At 40.3% G+C, this 20,006-nt stretch overlaps 1 protein-coding gene across 2 annotated transcripts in view; it reads right to left on the minus strand.

Moving 5' to 3' along the window:
• Nucleotides 1-16,585, minus strand: part of BLMH (bleomycin hydrolase) — a 43,466-nt gene extending 26,881 nt beyond the window's left edge. Inside the window, exons 1-6 of one of the 2 annotated variants that reach the window (XR_009553154.1) lie at nt 16,256-16,585; nt 15,778-15,975; nt 11,876-11,985; nt 10,130-10,271; nt 9,266-9,354; nt 8,157-8,249 (exon numbers count right to left, since the gene is read on the minus strand). Coding sequence is in view for 1 of the 2 variants with exons in the window: in XM_007520429.3 (XP_007520491.1) it covers nt 8,157-8,249; nt 9,266-9,354; nt 10,130-10,271; nt 11,876-11,985; nt 15,778-15,975; nt 16,256-16,268 (645 nt within the window). In the remaining variant the exon portion in view is untranslated. The remainder of the gene's footprint in view (nt 1-8,156; nt 8,250-9,265; nt 9,355-10,129; nt 10,272-11,875; nt 11,986-15,777; nt 15,976-16,255) is intronic. The other variant, XM_007520429.3, reaches the window with a different exon arrangement.
• Nucleotides 16,586-20,006: the final 3,421 nt, after the last annotated feature.

The raw sequence follows: 20,006 nt of genomic DNA on the forward strand, positions 1-20,006 counted from the left end.
AGCTCTTACTCATCTAAAATTAGCTGAAGTCCAAAATGGTGAAAAATGGAATTAGTAAAAGCAACTGAGCTAAGAAGGGGTATGGCCATGGACTAGCTACCACAAAGAGATCACACTCTCAAACAACAAAAGGTCACCTGGCATCTCACAGCATTTTAACTGGAACATCTGAAGAAATTCAATGAGCCACAGGTGGGTGCAGGGTCACGGGACATTCAAGACAAAAACAGCTTGAACTGGAGCAGCCAGCAATTGGCATCATTTTGGTAGCTATACAGTGAAATACACAGGCTTCAGCACTAAGAAGGCAGGGAGAGTACCTACTAGGGGAAAATTTGGTAGAAAACTAAAACTGTGCACTAGCCAAAAAGTAGCAGTGAGCTGCCAGAGGCCAGAGTACAGTTTGAAAACAAGGCAGCGAGATCCTACTCTGTCTGAATTTGCCCAAGGTAATATGGAAGACTCACCTGACCCTCGCAACATATAAATAACATAGTCACATTGCCACCTATTGGCTGAACAGCAAAAATCATGCTTAACAAAAACATGGAAACAAACATCTGTTCAAACTCACAAGATTTGGTAAAAATGTCTGACCCTGAATTCAAAAAGCTTATTATGAAGACAATTCAAGATTAACCATAACACAAAGACACAAATTCAGAATCTCAGAGATAATCTCACCAAAAAGCTGTAAAACGCACAAAGAAAATTCCTAACATATAAGAAGATATGAAGGAGTTAAGGCTTATATAATAGGCCTAATAAGTAGAACAAATCAGCTTCAGGAGAGAATGTCAGGGCTAGAAGACAAAGCAATCACTCTCTGAATGCAAAGATGGAGAGGAATGGTCTATGAAAAATGAAGCAATTCTCTGTGAGATATCAGACTCCATCAGAAAAACAAATATGAGCATTATTGGGATACCTGAGGATGAAGAGGAGAGAGGAGCAGTGAACTCAGTCAAAGAAATCAGAGCAGAAAGTTTTCCACACCCAGGCAACATTCAAAACACAGACTTCCAGGAAGCTGAACACCCAAGTTCCTGAATTCAAACCAGCACACATCATAGTAAAACTATCCAAAAATAAGGACAAGGAAAAAATACTGCAGGCTGCTAAGAAGAGGAAGACCAACATACAGAGAGAGGATGAATCATCAGGCTTTCATCAGATTTCTTATCACAAACCACAGAGGAAAGAAGGGAGTGAAATGACATATTTGCTGTAAAAAATAAGCACTGCCAGTCATGAATACTCTTTCCTGAACAATTACCCATCAAGTACAAATGAGAAATTAAAAAACTGAAAGAATTCACCACTATCAATCTTGCCTTCCAAGAATTACTGAAAGGAGTTCTTCATGGAAAAAATAAACAAAAAACAAAACTAAGGAACGCCTATTCTAAATGGGGTTATCAGTGATAGAATAGAACCAGAAACACAAACAACAACAACAGAAGAAAGCAAATAATAGGAAAAGGGAGGGCAAAATGAACAGAGTGATATGACCAATGTTAGTGAACCAAGGCCAACTATCAGAGATCTGGCTACTAGACCAGAAACTCTAAAATACCAATCTTTACCTCACCTTAGATGGAAACTGAAGGAGTAGTCTTAGATGGGAATGTGTCAGGAAGAGAGGGATGAATACGATGACCTCAAATGCAGATGGAACTTGGGAGGCAGGGTCAGAAAGGGAGAACACAGGGTGAAACTTGGACTGGGGGTGGCGTACTGCATCAAACCAGGGACTGGTGGGGAAGGAACTGAAGATAGGGACCTGAGGGGCTTGAGCTTATAGGTTGGGGGTGATAACATTTTGAGACCCCCATCATGCAGAGCTGTGAAATTGTGCCCATGTGTAGATAACTGTGCTATAAACCACTGACCCTGAAACAAAAAGGAAAAAGAAAAAAAAAAATGACAAGAGGACCTAGTGGAGGCTGTATTGTTAAATGGGAAACTGGGGAATGTTATGCATGTACAAACTATTATATTTACTGTTGAATGTAAAACATTAATTCCCCAATAAAGAGATTTAAAAAAAAGAAAAGAATAAGATATGGAACATTGGGAAAGAATGCTAAATTAGAAGGTACATATTAAGATGAAGTGTGTAAGGCATAATAATTGAGAATCCATCATAAATGCTTGGAAACTAAAGAGTTTAAAGCCAGTTTTAGGGGGAAATAGACTGGAGAAAACTATATTAAAGAGAGAATAGGAAACTGATTCAAAGAAAGCAACCAATCTACTTTTAAATGAGAAAAATTGTTAAAGCTAAAAGATTTTGTTGCTTAGAATCACTGCAGAAGTGACAGCCTTCGTTTCTATTTATAATACTGTTTGTTGACAGTCTAAAGCTCTATAGATGTATAAAAATGTAAAGCTACAGTGTCCTGAAGAACTCATCTACCTTGAATTTTAAGTTTTATAGATGGAGAAATGAAGCTCAGTGGTAAAATGATATAGGAAAAATATAGTAGAATGCCCATGTGGACATAAAAGTGGTTAGAAAATAAATGAACAGGGGGGTGGGCGGTAGCGCAGTGGGTTAAGCAAGCATGGTGCAAAGCGCAAGGACTAACATAAGGATCCCAGTTCGAGCCCCCGGCTCCCCACCTGCAGAGTAGTCACTTCACAGGCAGTAAAGCAGGTCTGCAGGTGTCTATCTTTCTCTTCCCCTCTGTCTTCCCCTCCTTTCTCCATTTCTCTCTGTCCTATCCAACAACAGTGACATCAATAACAACAACAATAATAACCACAACAAGGCTACAACAACAAGGGCAACAAAAGGGGGAAGAAAAGGCCTCTAGGAACAGTGGATTCATGATGCAGGCACTGAGCCCCAGCAATAACACTGGAGGCAAAAAAAAAAAAAGAAGTGTGTGGGGGTGGGGGGTTTGGGGGATAGCATAACGGTTATGCAAAAAGACTTACATGGCGAAGGCATCAAAGGACCCAGATTCAATCCCCTGCATCACCATTAGGTCAGAACTGAGCAGTGCTCTGGACTCTCTTTCTCATTAAAATTACATTTATATATACATATATATATATATATATATATATATATATATAGAGAGAGAGAGAGAGAGAGAGAGAGAGAGAGAGACAGACAGACATGGGGAGAGGGAGAGAGAGAAACAGATGACTTGTGAAGAAAATACAGCTGAGTATAATAAGTAATTCTAAGAGGTTAAAAGTAGGGGATTTGGTGACTGCTGATATATGCAAGGATGGGGCAAAGATAACTCTCTACTGCTCTCTGGTGGGTACAAAAGTCAAGGAGTGAAATTTGAGCAAATACATCTGTGTCTGCAAAAGTAGGCAAAGGAATTATTCTTTGGAGGTATTAAGTATATTTTCAGGTCCACTTAAGTATATTTTTAGTGCACTTTAAAAGCATATGCCCTGAAGGATGACAGAGGACCTAGTGGGGGTCGTCTTGTTATATGGGAAACTGGGGAATGTTATGCATGTACAAACTATTGTATTTACTGTTGAATGTAAAACATTAATTCCCCAATAAAGAAAAAAAAAGATGCTGGGTATTATACCCCAAACCCTAACAAAGGGACTTTTCAAAGTTAACCCAATCACCAAATAATATGATAACAATAACTATACATTGTCTTCTTGAACCCTAAGACAACAGGAACCTCACATTTCCACTATAGAGCCTATATTTCCCCCAGTCCTGGAACCTTAGGGTGAGGCCCACTTTCCAGCATGCTTCTCTCAATCCAAATCAAATAATACTGCATCTGTGGATCGCAACCCAATCAATACAATGAGTGCCACCCTAGCATGCTTCACTTCAGACTGTGTCCAAAGACTTCAGGTGTGGAATGACAACCCTTCAGCTTCATCACTCAGGTGAGACCTTTCCTTTCATAGTATTCTCTAATTCCATTCCAGGTGTTCCACTCCCCAATAAAGTCCCCAAACCTAGATATAGTCCAGGTCCCCAGAGATAGAGCATATGTTCACACGTGCCCATAAGCTAGGGAAAATATATGCCTGAAAGCTGAAGTACACAAGAGCCTCCAGGGAATATCCCCCAACACTTCATCTGCACTATTCTAGTCTTTAGGTCCATGGCTGTTCAACAGTTTGTTTGGCTTTGTATGTTAACTCTCTTTTCAGCCACCAGGTTCCAGATGCCAGCACGAATCCAACCAGACTTCCCTGGACAGACGACCCCACCAATGTGTACTGGAGCTCAGCTTCCCCAGAGACCCACCCTACTAGGGAAAGAGAGAGGCAGACTGGGAGTATAGATCGACCTGTCAACGCCCATGTTCAGCGGGGAAGCAATTACAGAAGCCAGACCTTCCACCTTTTGCAACCCACAACAACCCTGGGTCCATGCTCCCAGAGGGATAGAGAATGGGAAAGCTATCAGGGGAGGGGATGGGATATGGAGATCAGGTGGTGGGAATTGTGTGGAATTGTACACCTCTTATCCTATGGTTTTGTTAATGTCTCCTTTCTTAAATAAAAATAAATTAATTAAATTTAAAAAAAAGCATATGCCCTTCTCTAAAAACCTGAATAAACACTCTCCCAAAGAGGACATACAAAAAAATGCAAATCAAACACAACTATGTAGTGCTTCATATTCATAAGAATGACCTATATGGAAAAGACTCAGACAGTTGTTAAGATGTAGAAAAGAGGAGCTCTTGATAATGCTGGTAGGAATGTAACTGGTATACCTCTATGGACAAAAGTATGAAGATTCCTTAAAAAAGTGAAAATACAATCTGATCTTGCAATGCAATGTGTAGGCATTTATCTAAATGATTTGAAGAGTCACTAGGACTGGGCAGTGGCGATCTGGTAGAACACACATATGTGCAAGGGCCCAGGCTCAAGTCCCCAGTCTTTATATGTAGAGGGAAAGCTTCATGAGCAAAGAAGCAGTATATAGGTATCTCTGTTTCTCTGCCTCTCAAGACTCAATGAACTGAACTAAGGAAAATAGAAAAAGGCTGGGGGTATGGATCAACCTGCCAGTGTCCATGACCAGCAGAGAAGAAATTACAGAAACCAGACCTTCCACTTTCTGCACCCCATAATGACCCTTGGTTCATGCTCCCAGAGGGATAAAGAACAGGAAAGCTTCCAATGGGAATAATAGAACAAGCATGGAACTCTGGTGAGGGAATTGTGTGGAATTGTACTCTTGTCCTATGGTCTTGTTGATCATTATTAATTCAATTTAAAATATATATATATATATACCAGAGTTAGTAAGAAAGTATGCATGCAAGCTAGAGATTGAAGCCTAGCCCCATGGCATTGGGGAAAGCTTTGATGCTGTCGTGTCTTTCTCCTTCCCTCCATCTGAAAAAGTTGGCCCAGAGAGGTGAAACCCTGTGGCAATAAATAAATAACTAAAATTTGAAAATATCTAAAAACCTACCACAAAGAATTCTGTAATTAAGACAAAAATTATGTGAATTATCAGTCAAGTCTATACTCAGGATATGGATGGCGGTGAAGCAGATCTGCAGGTGTCTGTCTTTCTCTCCCCCTCTCTGTCTTCCCCTCCTCTCTCCATTTCTCTCTCTGTCCTATCTAACAACGACGACATCAGTAATAACTACAACAACAATAAAAAGGGCAACAAAAGGGAAAATGGATAAATATAAAAAAATTTTTTAAAGATATATATATCATTTACAAGAAAACATTAAAAGCCAACAGAATACCTATGCTCTGTAAGTAGTATTATCTGGATTGTTTTCTGTAACTACTTGCAGAAACTTTTTTTTTTTTTTTAACCAGAGCACTGTTCAGCTCAGGCGTATGGTGGTTTGGGGGATTGAACCTGGGACTTTAGAGGCTCAGGCATGAGAGTCTGTTTGCATAACCATTATGCTATCTACTCTCTGCCCAATCTTTTCTTTAAAAACAAAAAATTGGGTGGAGATCGGGCTGTAGCGCAGCAGGTTAAGCACACGTGGTGCAAAGAGCAAGGACTGGTATAGGATCCTGGTTTGAGCCCAACTTCCTGGACAGACAACCCCATCAATGTGTCCTGGAGCTCCGCTTTTTTGTTGATGGTTGTAGTTACTATTGTTGTTACTGATGTCATCGTTGTTGGATAGGACAGAGAGAAATGGAGAGAGGAGAGGAAGACAGAGAAGGGGAAGAGAAAGATAAACAGATACCTGCAGATCTGCTTTACCACCTGTGAAGTGATTCCCCTGCAGGTGGAGAGCCGGGGGCTCCAACCATGATCCTTACACGGGTCCTTGAGCTTCACACCATGTGCGCTTAACCTGGTGCACTACCGCCAGACCCCCGAAACTTAATCTTTTCTATACACCACCACTTTACTATGATTACAAATAAAAGCAAACCATGCAAGAGATATGGCCTCAACAAGAGATCATTTTAAGTTAGAAAGGAAGAGAATATTTACGGAATAGCTGTTGAATACCATGGCACTATCCCTTACATTCTTATGCTTAATGCCTTATTAGAACCTCACAAAAGTCTACTAGTTTAAATCCCACACTGAGCTGGGGAGATGGCTCAGCAGTAAAGCAGAGGATTTGCATGCCTAAGGCTCCAGATTTAACCCCCAATTCACCATATGCCAGAACCGAGTGGTGCTTTGATATTGCTCATAACAATTATTAAATCCCAAACTGGATCTGAAAACAGGTGAAATATCTTATTCAAGATCACAGAGCTGCTAAGTGATACAACTAAAACTGATAACTTCTATGCCCATTTCTTCCTACTACATTATAGTACCTCCCTAAAAAAGAAACATTTGGGAGAGGGAAAAATATAAATATAAGATAATTTAAGTGCATTTAGCAAAATTGAAACTCTGTATCCATCCACTTAATATTATAAGGAATGGCTATTGTGTCAATCATTGGACTAGACAATCACTGAACTAGACTCCACACATAAATAGGGAACTGAGAGCAGGAAGACACTGTCCCAAGTCACATGGCTGTTAGCTAAAGAGCTTAGAAGTCAGTCTAACTCTAGAGACTATGTTCTCACCACTGCCTGTCTTAAATTCAAAGGAAAATATGAGAGAAACATCAATGGTGTGCATTGCAGTGGGGGGGGAGCGATTTTTAGTTCTACACAAGTAGTCTTAAAAGTAAGTGATTCCTAGCAATGGACACACAGGATGAAAAAAGGAAGTACCTCTTCTGGAAGCAATTTTAGTTTTATGCATATTCTTCAGAATTATATACAGTATTAGCAGTTTCTTAACTGCCTTGATAAGAAATAGTACACTGAAAAAAAAAAAAAAAAGAAATACTACATTGGGCAAGGGAGGAAGCATAATGGTTACAAGGTCCCAAGTTCAATGGCTGGCAAATCACATAAGCAGAGCTGAGAAATGCTCTGGGTAAAAAGAAAAAAAAGAAAAGAAAAAATTATTACATTTGTTTAATATTTTTAAATACTTCTAAGAATGCCCTTACTTATATTACTTTAACTGATATAACCATAAATAGCTTCCCATCATTTTATTCCTATAGCATAAAGCCAACAGTCCTAGCACCTATTTAACCTAACATCCTTACAATGGTAGTTTCTAGCATAATTTGCTATACTCACAAAATAGTAAGCTTCAGCTACACTATTTTCTGAAAACTCCACTTTTGTTCATACCACTATATTTACAATCCTCTTTGGAATAGTCTTAGCCATCTGGTAAATTCTGACTGTTTTTTTCAAGAGGTGGTTTAAGTATCTTTCACATGAAGCCTTCAGTTCATCAAGTTAGTCACTCCCTCCTTTATCCCTTTTCACATATTTCTCGCATAAGATTTACTATATGCATGTGTTTCTATTTTCAAAGACAATGCACTACTTGGGAAGTAAAGACTATGTCATTCTTATCTTTGTACCCATAGTACCAAATTCACAGAAAGTATTAATATTTATGAAATGATGAAAAAAGTTAAGGAATTAAGAAAACCTAAGTACAAGTCCCACACTAAAATAACAGGCTCGCAATTTTTCAGTTATTAAATAAAAAATTCTCAATTCAATTCAGCATTGACTGTCTTGACTTCTTCCTAATCTGTTAAAATAAAGACAGTAGTAATTTAAGAATTCCCTAGAAGGATTAAAACCAAAAAATTTAAAATAATTGTTATTACCTCCTCCATCATGCCATCCTGTGTGGATGAGATTTCACCTTTGGTGGCTCCACTGTGTACCAGGTTTCGTAGTCGTATACAGAATTCTCTCATCTATGACAGAAACTTAGTCAGTTATTTAATAGTAAAACCAATTCCACTGTAAATCAAGTTAATACACCAGTGCAAGTGTAATTTAACAGAGATAAAATCTGGAGGAACCTTATTCTAAAGAATTCTCTTTAAGGAACTCCTGCAAACAGTACTTCATTCTGTCCCAGCCCGTGTTCAGCACAACCAAGTGAGAAGGACAGTGCCCAGTACACTTTACCTCCTATGTACCCATAAGAGAACATTAAAATCAGTAGAAATAAAAGATTATTTTTAAAAAGCAATTTAATTATTTTTTTTTAATTTTTATTTATAAAAAGGAAAAACCAGGGAGTCAGACGGTAGCGTAGCAGATTAAGCGCATGTGGTGCAAAGCGCAAGGACTGGTATAAGGATCCCGGTTCGAGGCCCCAGATCCCAACCTGCAAGGGAGTCACTTCACAAGTGGTGAAGCAGGTCTGCAGATATCTCTTTCTTTCCCCCTCTCTGTCTTCCCCTCCTCTCTCCTATCTAACAACGATGAAATTAATAACAACAATAACTACAACAACAATAAAAAAGGGCAACAAAAGGGAAAATAAATATTTAAAAAGTAATTAAAAAAAAAAAAGGAAAAACCAATGTTCAGCGGGGAAGCAATTACATAAGCCAGACCTTCCATCTCCTGCATCCCACAATGACCTTGGGTCCATACTCCCAGAGGGGTAAAGAATATTTTAAAAAGGAGACATTAACAAAACCATAGGATAAGCGGGATACAACTCCACACAATTCCCACCACAAGAACTCTGTATCCCATCCCCTCACCCGACCGGGTTTATCTTTCTGGTGCTGCGCTCTGGGCAGTTCAGTTATTTTCAAAGCTAATATGCAGCTATGCTACTTTTGGAGGGTAATGAGTTGCTAACTTGCAAATAAACTGTATACACTGAAATGCGCAAGAATCTCCTTGAAAAAGTGATTAAGGAGTTTAAGGTAATTATATCAAGTTCAATCTCACCCTGCTATATATGTCATACCTTGTGATTCAGAATATCATTCATTCTTCTAGTTGCTTCTGTTGTATAAGATTCAGGGAAGCACTTCTTAGGGACAACACCATATTTTTCTAGATAAAAAATAAATTTTAGTCTTCAGTAAAGTCAAAGTACACTCTAACATTAGAAACCCAGGCAAAAGTAGCCATTGCTTTAAAAAAAGAAAGAAAGAAAGGTCACAGGACCAGAGAGATGTCTAAACAGCAGAGTGCTGGATTCAATCTTAGGCACTGCATAAAAAATATACTGGGGTATCAGAAAAGCCATGACATATTTTTGCACAGAAAATTATGTCATGACTTTTCTTTCTTTTTCTTTTAAAGATTTTATTTATTTATTTGAGAGAAAGAACTAGATATCACTCTGGTACATGTGCTGCCGGGGATCGAACTTGGGACCTCATGCTTGAGAGTCCAAAGCTTTATCACTGCGACACCTCTCGGACCACATGTCATGATTTTTCCAACAGCAAATTCTACCTCACTAGGGGTAGACAGAAACAGGCTGGGGTATGGATTGACCTGTCAATGCCCATGCCCAGCACAGAAGCAATTACAGAAGCCAGAACTACTTTCTATACCCCAAAAATAATTTTGATACATATTCCTAGTCGGGGGAAAAAGTGACAGAAGGAAGAGGATAAGAGGATTCTGAATTCCAGCTCCATCAGGACCCGAAGAGAGAAAAAGACAGAGAGAAACATTTAAATGTAGTAATAGGATTATGTGTAGCTTGGAAAGGAAGAGAAGGTGGGACCTTAACAAAAGGAGGGGGGTTAGAAATCTAGAGATCATGTTCTCATCACTGCCTCTCTTAAATTCAGTTCCATCAGAGAAAAGTACTTACCAACAATATTGACAAGCATATCCCATTGTCCACCATCATTTGCAGGGTTCATAAGCAAAAACTGCACAAGCCTGCCATCCTCAGGCTCCTTCTTCTGGGCTGTGTCCACAAATGCATTTAAGAAGAAATAACAGCGTTCAACCTAGAGTAAGAGAAATCAAGTAAATTTAAATGAGCAAATGCCTTTCCTAGCATTATCAGCATGTGTTTTAAAACTATCATAGATACAAGAAAGTTTTTTTTTTTTTACTAATTATTAATTTATTGGATAGAGAAAGCCAGAAATTGAGAAGGAAGGGGGAGGTAGAGGGAGAGAGAGAGAGATACCTGCAGCACTGCTTCACCACTCAAAAAGCTTTCTCCCTACAGGTGGAGACCAGGGGCTCAAACCTGGGTTCTTGTGCATTGTAACATGTGTGATCAACCAGGTGCACCACCACCTGGCCGTAAGTTGTTTTTTTTTAAAAAATATTTTATTTACTTATTTTCCTTTTTGTTGCCCTTGTTTTTTAATCATTGTTGTGGTTATTATTATTGTTGTTGTTTCCAGATAGGACAGATAGAAATGGAGAAAGGAGGGGAAGACAGGGGAAGAGAAAGATAGACACCTGCAGACCTGCTTCACTGCTTGTGAAGAGACGCCCCAGCAGGTGGGGAGCCAGGGGCTTCAACTGGGATCCTTATGCCGTTTCGTGTGTAAGGATCCTTATGTTGGGATCCTTACGCTGTTTCCTTACATTTTGTGCCATGTGCGCTTAACCTGCTGTGCTACAGCCCACCCCCCCCAAGTTGTTATTTTTAAAAGTGTATGTATGTCTAGTGGGGGGGACCTAGTGTCTTAAGAATATTTGTGTTTTCTTTTTCTTTTTTAGAAATTTCTTTTTATGTTTTGTTTTATTATCTTTATTTATTTGATAGAGACAGCCAGACATCAAGAGGAAAGGAGGTGATAAGAGGAATAGAGACAAAGAGATACCTGCAGACCTGCTTCACCACTTGTGAAGCTTTCCCCCGCAGGTGGGGACCAGGGGCTCAAACGTAGATCTTCACTCACTGTAACATGTACGCTCAACCAGGTGCACCACCACCCAGACCATATCTTAAGAATATTTGTAGTTTATTATCTGTATATATACATTCCAATAGTTAATTAAAAGAAAAATCTGTGTGTTAGGCTTTTAATCAGTAAACACCTAGTAGACACATATTTTGTAACAACTCAAAAAAAGAAGTAAAATTATTTACTGTATTTCAGAGAAACACTTCCCAGAGGCCGGGAATTGGGTCCTAGAAGAGACCATACTGTGGCCCAGGAGGTGGCGCAATGGCTAAGGCAATAGACTCTCAAGCATGAGGTCTCAAGTTCGATCTCTGGCAGCACATGTACCAGAGTGATGGCTGCTTCTTTCTCTCCTCCTATCTTTCTCATGAATAAATAAGTAAATTCTTAAAAAAAAAAAAAAGGAAGACCAAACTGTCTACAGAAAAATGTTAAAAGGGAAAAGAAGTGAAAACTTTTTTTATTTAAAAGCAGTGAAGAGAAAGTAAAATAAAAGAACTAAAGAAATACTAGGTGGGTCAGAAGAATTATTTCACTAGAGTAGCCACCGACCAACCAAACACTCTGCCTTTGTAGGAAGTCAGCTGTTGACACTTTGAAAATAAAAGTAACTGATGATTTATAATGAAAGAGCAAGCTGAAATGTTGATATTGAAACAAAGAATCTTGCATTATCAGTCCCATACCTTGTCCCAGAAAAAAAGGTAAGATTGACTAAACTCAAATTCTTCAATATTTAATTTTTTCATGAAAGGAAGTCTCATAACATTCAGACAAGAAAAGATCCAGCATCGCCCTGAAACAAAAAAGCAAATCAAGTTACAATGTTCCAACTGTATCTCCTAGCACTGAACCAAGGACAAGCTCCTGGACAATTTAAGATTAAATAAAAAAAGAGCAGAAAAACAAAACATAAGTGATGATTATTATTTGCAATATAAATGTGCAGCCTGAAAATTCATAACATCTATAAATCCATATACAACATAAAAATACATTACAAATGACCCAAGGGGAAAAAAACAGACATGCCAAGAAGATAAAAACAGCAAATTATTATCTTTCCACGTGTTTCTTTATTTTAATATTTTATTTATTTATTCATGAAAAATGATAGAAAGAACCAGACATCACTCTGGTACATGTGCTGCCGGGTATTGAACTCAAGGACCTCACTTGAGAGTCCAATGCCCTATCCAGTGCGCTACCTCCCGGACCACAAACAAATTATTTTTTCATTAAAAAAATTATTTTTGTGACCAGAGCACTGTTAAACTGTGACTTATGGCGGTGCTAGGGACTGAATTTGGGGCTTTGGAGCCTCAGGTGTGAAAATCTTTTGCATATCCAGTTTATGTTATCTTTCCAATCTTCTTACCACCTTTTTCTTCCTTTACCACCAAGATTATTGCTAGGGTTCAGTCCCTAGATGACCAATAAACCACTCTGGGTGGTCTTTTTTTTAATTTATTTATTTTTTCTTTTAATTTGATAGGACAGAGGGGGGTGGAAACAAAGAGTAAGGAAGTACATGAGACACCTGCAGGCCTGCTTCACTTGAAGACTCTCCCTTACAAGTGGAGAGCAGGGGTTTGAACCTAGGTCCTTAAGCATGGTAACATGTATGTTCAACTCGGTACACCACCACCTGTCCTCAGCAAATACTTTTTTTTAATGCTGATAAAACAGCTTTTAAGTGGAAAAACAGCATTTCTTAATTGAAAATGCCCAATACTGGCTAGAACTTGGAGAGAAATAATGCTCTACAACTCTTAAGAAGAGATCTAAAACAAGTGTAAAATAAATTGTGGCCTGGGAGGTGAGTCAGCAATAGAGTGGAAAGACTTGAACATAGGAGGTCCTGGGTTATTTTCGGGCACTGCATATGCAGTACTGGTTCTTTCTCTCTCTCTCGTTAAACCAGTCAATCAAATATATACCTGTGGGTGGTTTGTCATTATACTGCAAAAGATATAAAAAATTATTGGGCAACTTAATATTAGATCTAGAATATATAGTATATACTTTAAAGGTGAAACAGAACAGTTTGCTTAGAATATTTAATAATCTAAGAAAACGTGGTTAAATAATAGAAATATAAACCAACACAGAAGTGTTGCTTTGTCCATTTTTCATACTAACTTCTACTAAAATTGTCTTTTTTTTTTTTTTTTTTAAACAGTTGATCAGAAGAGGTCAGGTGGGAATACACACATTAACATCCCTAGCTAGGGCAGTGTCATGTGTGTGCACCCCCCCAAACTAAAAGGAGTATTTATTTGTAAAACTTACTCATTTTATAACATTGTTCAGATAAAACAACAGGTGGTTATACATTACAAAGACAAAGATCAAAATACATTTCTAAAGGAGAAAAATTCAGGGTAAAATTTTCTTTTTTTTTTTAACCTTTTTAAAATTATCTTTATTTATTGGATAGAGACAGTCAGAAATCAAGAGGGAAGGGGGTAAGAGAGAGGGAGAGAGATAGAGAGACACCTGCAGCACTGCTACACCACTTGCAAAGCTTTCCCCCTGCAAGTGGGGGCCAGGGGCTTGAACCTGGGTCCTTGCACATTATAACATGTGTGCTCAACCAGGTGTGCCACCACCTCAGGGTAAAATTTTCTATTTACCATTTTCATACTAATTCAAACCCTTCACCAGCATCTTGCCCTTAGTACCTCTACCATCACTGGATCTATTCTTCCAATCAGAACACATCACATCCTCTTACTTCATTTGTATGTTTCAGTCACAGCAATGTTTGGAATCCACACATGATCCTAACCCTGAAAATGTTATGCCATGTCTCAACTATGCAATCACATTCTCTATTTGTCCTATAAGTGAATAAGAAATCCAGCACTGTCATCAGTGCCTGTATCGATTTAAGTGATTTTAAGAAGACCTATTTACAAAATTTTCGTGTAATAATGTCCTAGGGATATGCTGTGTCCAAACTTTTTGGCTTTAAAAAAAAATGAATGATTCAATGAAAATGATCTAAAACTAGCATAGATTGAAGTCATTTTAGAGTGATGTCTTTGCCAAACTGTACTGGGCTTCAAAACAAGCTCGAAGTGCTCACTATGAGAATCTTTGCAAGATCTAAGATACAGGACAACTTTTCTCTGAAAGAGAGGTCAAAGAAAATATCTTGACACTTGGGCATAGTTTTTTTACTGACATGCAAATACGTTCACAACATCTTGGCAAATAAAGGTAGGTAGGTTACCTAAAAACAACAACAAACTACTAAAATATTTTTACTGTCCCCACCTGAAGGAAGCTTTACAAGTGGCAAAAAGCAGTGCCTTCAGGTTTCTCTCTCCCTATATTCCCCTTCCGTTTCTGTTTGTCTCTATTAAATAAATGAATAAATACATAAATAAAATATCCCCCTGCCTGTATCTTTCTTTCTTAAATATTTACTGCACCATCTCCCAAACCACTATCTTTCTCACTAAAATAAAATTTTAAAATATAGAAAATAAAAAAATTTACTTATATGCAAATGTGTTGGTAACATATTGGTAAATAAAAGGGTAGGTATGTTACCTAACAATAATAAACTCTAACTTTTTCTTTAAAGCAAAACAAGAGGTCTTGAGGAGTCAGGGTGGCGATTTTTGTTGTAAACTGATAACTTGGTGGGAGCTGAAACAGTAGCACATGTGCCAAAGCCACACTCAATAAGCATTATTTAAAAATAACATTTGTGAACTGGGGTGACAGCTGGTGGTTATGCAAAAGGACCTTTATGCCTGAGCACTGGGGTCTCAGGTTCAATCCCCAGCACCACCATAAGCCAGAGCTGAGCAGTGCTCTGGTCTCTTTCTGTACATCTCTCATTAAAAATAAGTCAAAGTAAAATAAATTTCTTTCATTTTGAATGGTTTGCACCAAGAAAAAAAATTATTTCCAGATATATATATATATATCTATATATATATATATAGATATCTGCAAGTCACGGGGCTGCAATCACAGAACTTCAAGGCAAGGAGTCAGGCGGTAGCTCAGCGGGTTAAGCGCATGTGGCATGAAGTGCAAGGACCGGCTTAAGGATCCCGGTTCGAGTCCCGGCTCTCCACCTGCAGGGGGGTCACTTCACAGGCGGTGAAGCAGATCTGCAGGTGTCTATCTTTCTCTTCCCCTGTCTTCCCCTCCTCTCTCCATTTCTCTCTGTCCTATCTAACAACGATGAATTCAATAACAACAACAATAATATCTACAACAACAACTAAAAAAGGGCAACAAAAGGGAAAATAAATAAATATTTAAAAAATAATAAAAAGAACTTCAAGGCAGCATGTAGTGGACTTCATTAAAAAGAGACAACCAGGAATTTATTACTTTATCACTCCAATATTCTAAGAAGTCATAGAACACCCAAACAACCTAGAGTAATATTCTTAGATCTGCCTTTCCCTGTGGCCGTATTTTTTTTTTCTGGGGGTGGGGGGGTAGATACAAGTTCTTCCAATACCAATCTCTGCTCCCTCCATAGCATACTCAAAGACGGCAAAACCGGAACCCTGCCAGGGATGCGAAGTCGAGTCTACAAGAAGTTTGCAGACCTCACCTGAGCTCTTCTGGTTGGTGACGGGCTTGCCCTCCTGAGGGACGACGTGCTGGAACACATGCTGGGCACCCTGCACCGTGGCCCGCTTCAAGCAGATGTCCAGCAGGTCGTGGGTGGTCCCCACATTCTGGGCGAGCTCGAACTGAGGGTCGGAGTTGAGTTTCTGAATCAGAGCAGCGACCTTCTCGGAATTCAGTCCTGTTGTAATGATGCCAAATGAGAGCTGACCCCCCCCCCCAAAAGAAGCTCAAGCACCCCGCGCCTGGCTTCTAACCTGAGGCGAGCAGAGCCTTTCCCGGAGCCCACCCAACCCCGCCGCCCGCCCCGGCAGGATCCCCCCAGGCCGCCCGGGAAGCCCCCTCCCCGCTCCCCTCCCCCCGGCCCGGTCCCCGTCCTTCCCGCGCCGCCCGGCCTCCGGGGCCCAGCGAGCCCGGGGAAGGACCCTGGCAGGGCCTCGGCCGCCGAGAGCGCGCCTCACCCGCGCTGTTCATGGCGCCCAGGCTGCTCGATGCGGGTGGAGGGGGCACGGTAGTTTCCGGGGTCCTCGGGAAATCAGTGGGGTAGCACCGCGCTCGCTGCTCCCCGGGCGGCCCTATAGACTCTCACGCCCAGAGCGCAGCGCCGGAAAGATAAAAACCGGTCGGGTGGCAGCGAGGGGCTGAGGCCAGGAGAAACGGGGTCCGCGGAGGGACAAAACTCCCCCCTCGCGTTGCTGAGTCAGCGCAGTGGGGGGACTGGCCCCGCCCGGGGGAGGGCCGATGGGGCCGGGCTCGCTGACGTGCTCCATCCAACGTGTGCTCCCACCACCAGGACCTCGGGCCTACACACCCCAAATTCAGCTAATGCACCTCCTACCTTCCACCCACCTCTCTCGGTAGGTCGGGTCAGTGTCGGCTCTCATGGCCGACGGCGATCCTGCTTTCAAGACATAGAAGTCAGGCCAGCTCCGAGGGAAGGAGACCTGAGGAGCCGAGACTAACTAAGCCTTTTCAGAACCGGAAAGGGGACTGGAGGCTGTAGGGTGGATTTAGGCGTCTGATTAGCTACAGGGTCCCTTTAGGATGATTTTACTCATTAAAAAACACTACCCACGGGCTCTTAACAGAGGCATCCTTTGCTCATCAATCACTGCATTTTTCAGCGGCAACTTGTTGCTTGCTTGGATGCCAGTCACCACTGAGTTGTGTGTAGCATTCGAGGGGAAATGGGAATCAAGTGTTTTTGTTTGTTTTGTTTTGCCAGTCACTCTTAGAAGGCTCAACCATGGTTCTGCGAATAGGCATCTGTTTATAGCAAGGAAACAATAATACCCTTTTACTGAGCTTCATGGAGTCGATGAGTGGCCCCTACTGAAGCTAAACAAGAAGATCCCACTGCCTGGTGCCACAGAAAGCCCAGATCTGACCCACCAACTTTTACGTGAAGGGAAATCTGCTTTACTGTGCAATCTGAGTCTGGAGTTTATGAATTTAAATCAAGCCACCACCCCCACCCCCACACACCTTCCCTAAGAGTATTCATTTATACATGTCAGAGGGGACTAAGGGGGAGAAAGCCTGGAGTGAGATCTTGACAAATTACAACTCCACTAGGACCCTGACTTTGCCTAGAATGAAATCAATTAGTGAGTCTTTCTTCTCCCCACCCCACCCCCGCCTCTATTTTACTTATTAATGAGAGAGATGAGCAGTAAGAAAAAGAACCCGAGCATCACTCTGGTAACTGTGTACAAGACCTTTAACTCAGGACTTCATGCTTATCTCAAGTGCTTCCCTTTGTAGTGTGGGGTATGGCCATTAGGAGCACCGGTGGGACTTTGAGTCCTTGAGGACTCACCCTCCCTTTGCTCCCCACCCCCCACACACCCACACACCTGTATAAATGAACACTCTTGCTTGGAAGTCTCATCCCACAGATACTGGGATGGGACGCGGTGGTGGTAAAACACATATAAATAGTATTTCACGCTCACTAAAATCCCTGTTTCTACACGGAACAATTTGAGTCTTCCGTGAAATATGGAATCTAGAATCTAGACTTAAAATCATTTCTAGTTCTGAAGAACTCTATTATCTGGGAAAATCCATACTCAGACATCACTCAGGTGTTTAGGAAATCACAAACTCCAAGTCCTTATAGAGACCTAGCTAAGTTTTGGGATATGGCATGCTAACTGCCTCCAAAAAGGGCCATTAATCATCGTATTTTGAGAATCTTCTGATGTCTGAAGCAAAGGAACAGGCTGAAAATAAAATTAAAAGCCATCAGTGAAATGTTCAAGTGAACACAAAGAGCTGTTAAAGCATCTTCTTAATTTAATTCAAACCTGTATTTACATTTGCCATGTATCAGGCATTGGACAAACTGATGATGATATGGACACTAACAAATACAAACTTTAAACAAAAATGCTCTTTATTTCAGGGAGGAGGGAGGGACAGAGTGGGGGAGGATGAGCCACCATCCATGGGGCTTCTCCATGTGTGACTTCCCCATGTAGTGTCAGAGCTCAAACCTGAGATCTCATGCACATCTACTGGGTGAACAGTCTCCCTGTCCCAAAACAAACCCTCTGCCCTTAAAAATTCCCAGTGGATTGGAAAAAAAAGATGCAAAATAACTTTTAGAAATCTGTACTAGCATACAATAATGTTATAGAAGCATTGAAGAGAGTTGTTAATTAGGTTTGGAGGAATCTGAAAGCAGAGCTAACAAGTGACCAAAACCTTAAAGGGTGGGTAAGATTTTACAAAGCAAAAAACTAAAAGAGACAAGCAAAGATACTAAGGCATTAAAACACATGGAAAAAATCTTGTTCAAAAAACTGCATCATAGTCTGATGTGGTTAGTATCTAGGAAGGTGTTGAGATCAGGGGTAAGGTGTAGAACTGGAAAGGTGGGTTTACTTGAGGATATGAAGGGCTTTATATGCCATGTCTGAGCCTCTGGACTTTATCCTGTGTTTAATTAGAAGGCAAAATGGGGTTTAAACTATATGTTCAGCTGTGTGTAAAAAGGGAAACTGACAGCAGTGTGGAGGGTGGTTTGGAGAAGAAAGATGCTGAACAGAGGTGAAACTAGTTAGATTATTCTGCTAGTGCATTTGGGAGATGAGGTAAGCCTTTCAACTGTGAAAAAAGAATAGGCACAGTCTGGAAAATTTTGGATTAATGAGCAGACAAATGAATTAACTAAGGGAAAGAATACAGAACAAAAAAACATGTTTGGGAGTCTGAGTGAACAGATAATGAATTCAGATTGTGTCTTGGCAACTTAGGGGGTTATCCATAAGATATGCAGGATGCAAATTTGAAGATGTTTAGAGATTAGATAAAATGCTTTCACTAGTGGTCCAGGAAGTGGTGCAGTGGATGAAGCATTGGACCCTCAAGCATGAGGTCCTGAGTTCGATCCCTGGTAGCACATGTACCAGAGTGATGTCTGGTTCTTTCTCTCTCTCCTCCTATCTTCCTCATTAATAAAAAAATAAATAAAATCTTTTTAAAAATGCTTTCACTAGAGCCAGGAAAGTCAACAAGATTGCAGAGGGAAGGGCAAAAAAGAGATAAAAATTGAGAATTGTATATGCCCTTGGCTACAAGTTACAGTTGCAAAGTAATTCACACACAAGGTGGCAGGCTTTGTGGGGTAAATGGAGACTGGAATCTAGGCCAAGCTTTGCTTGCCAAGTCATGAACTCTGGCCCAAGACCTTGCCATTAAAGTACAGTATACATTTTTGTAAAAATTATTTATTGGATAGAGACAGAAATTGAGAAGGAAGAGGTGGATAGAGAGGGTGAGATAAAGAGATACTTGTAGCACTGCTTACCGCTCTTGAAGTTTCCCTCCTGCGGGTGGGAACCTGGGGCTTAAACTCTGGTCCTTGGACATTGTAACATGTGTGCTTAACCAGGTCCACCACCACCTGTCCTCCTATACCCCCACACATTTTACCTTACAACAATGTTGTGTGTGGCTAGCATTACATCTAGAAACAGTAGCATTTAGTTAATTAGCAGTGCTGAGGATCAAACCTGGATCTTTACATGTAAAGTATGTGTTCTACTACTGAGCTACATCTCTGACACCAGAAACAATAATATTTAAAGAATGGGTAAAGATAGAGGAGCCATGAGGGGAAAAAACAAAACAAAACCAAAAAACAACTAAGTAGAAAGAGCAGTTAGAGAAGGTCTAGAGAGTTGTTTTAGAATCTCAGGGAAACAA

This window comes from Erinaceus europaeus, chromosome 12, assembly GCF_950295315.1.
Source record: "Erinaceus europaeus chromosome 12, mEriEur2.1, whole genome shotgun sequence".
In the NCBI taxonomy this organism is placed as follows: domain Eukaryota; kingdom Metazoa; phylum Chordata; class Mammalia; order Eulipotyphla; family Erinaceidae; genus Erinaceus; species Erinaceus europaeus.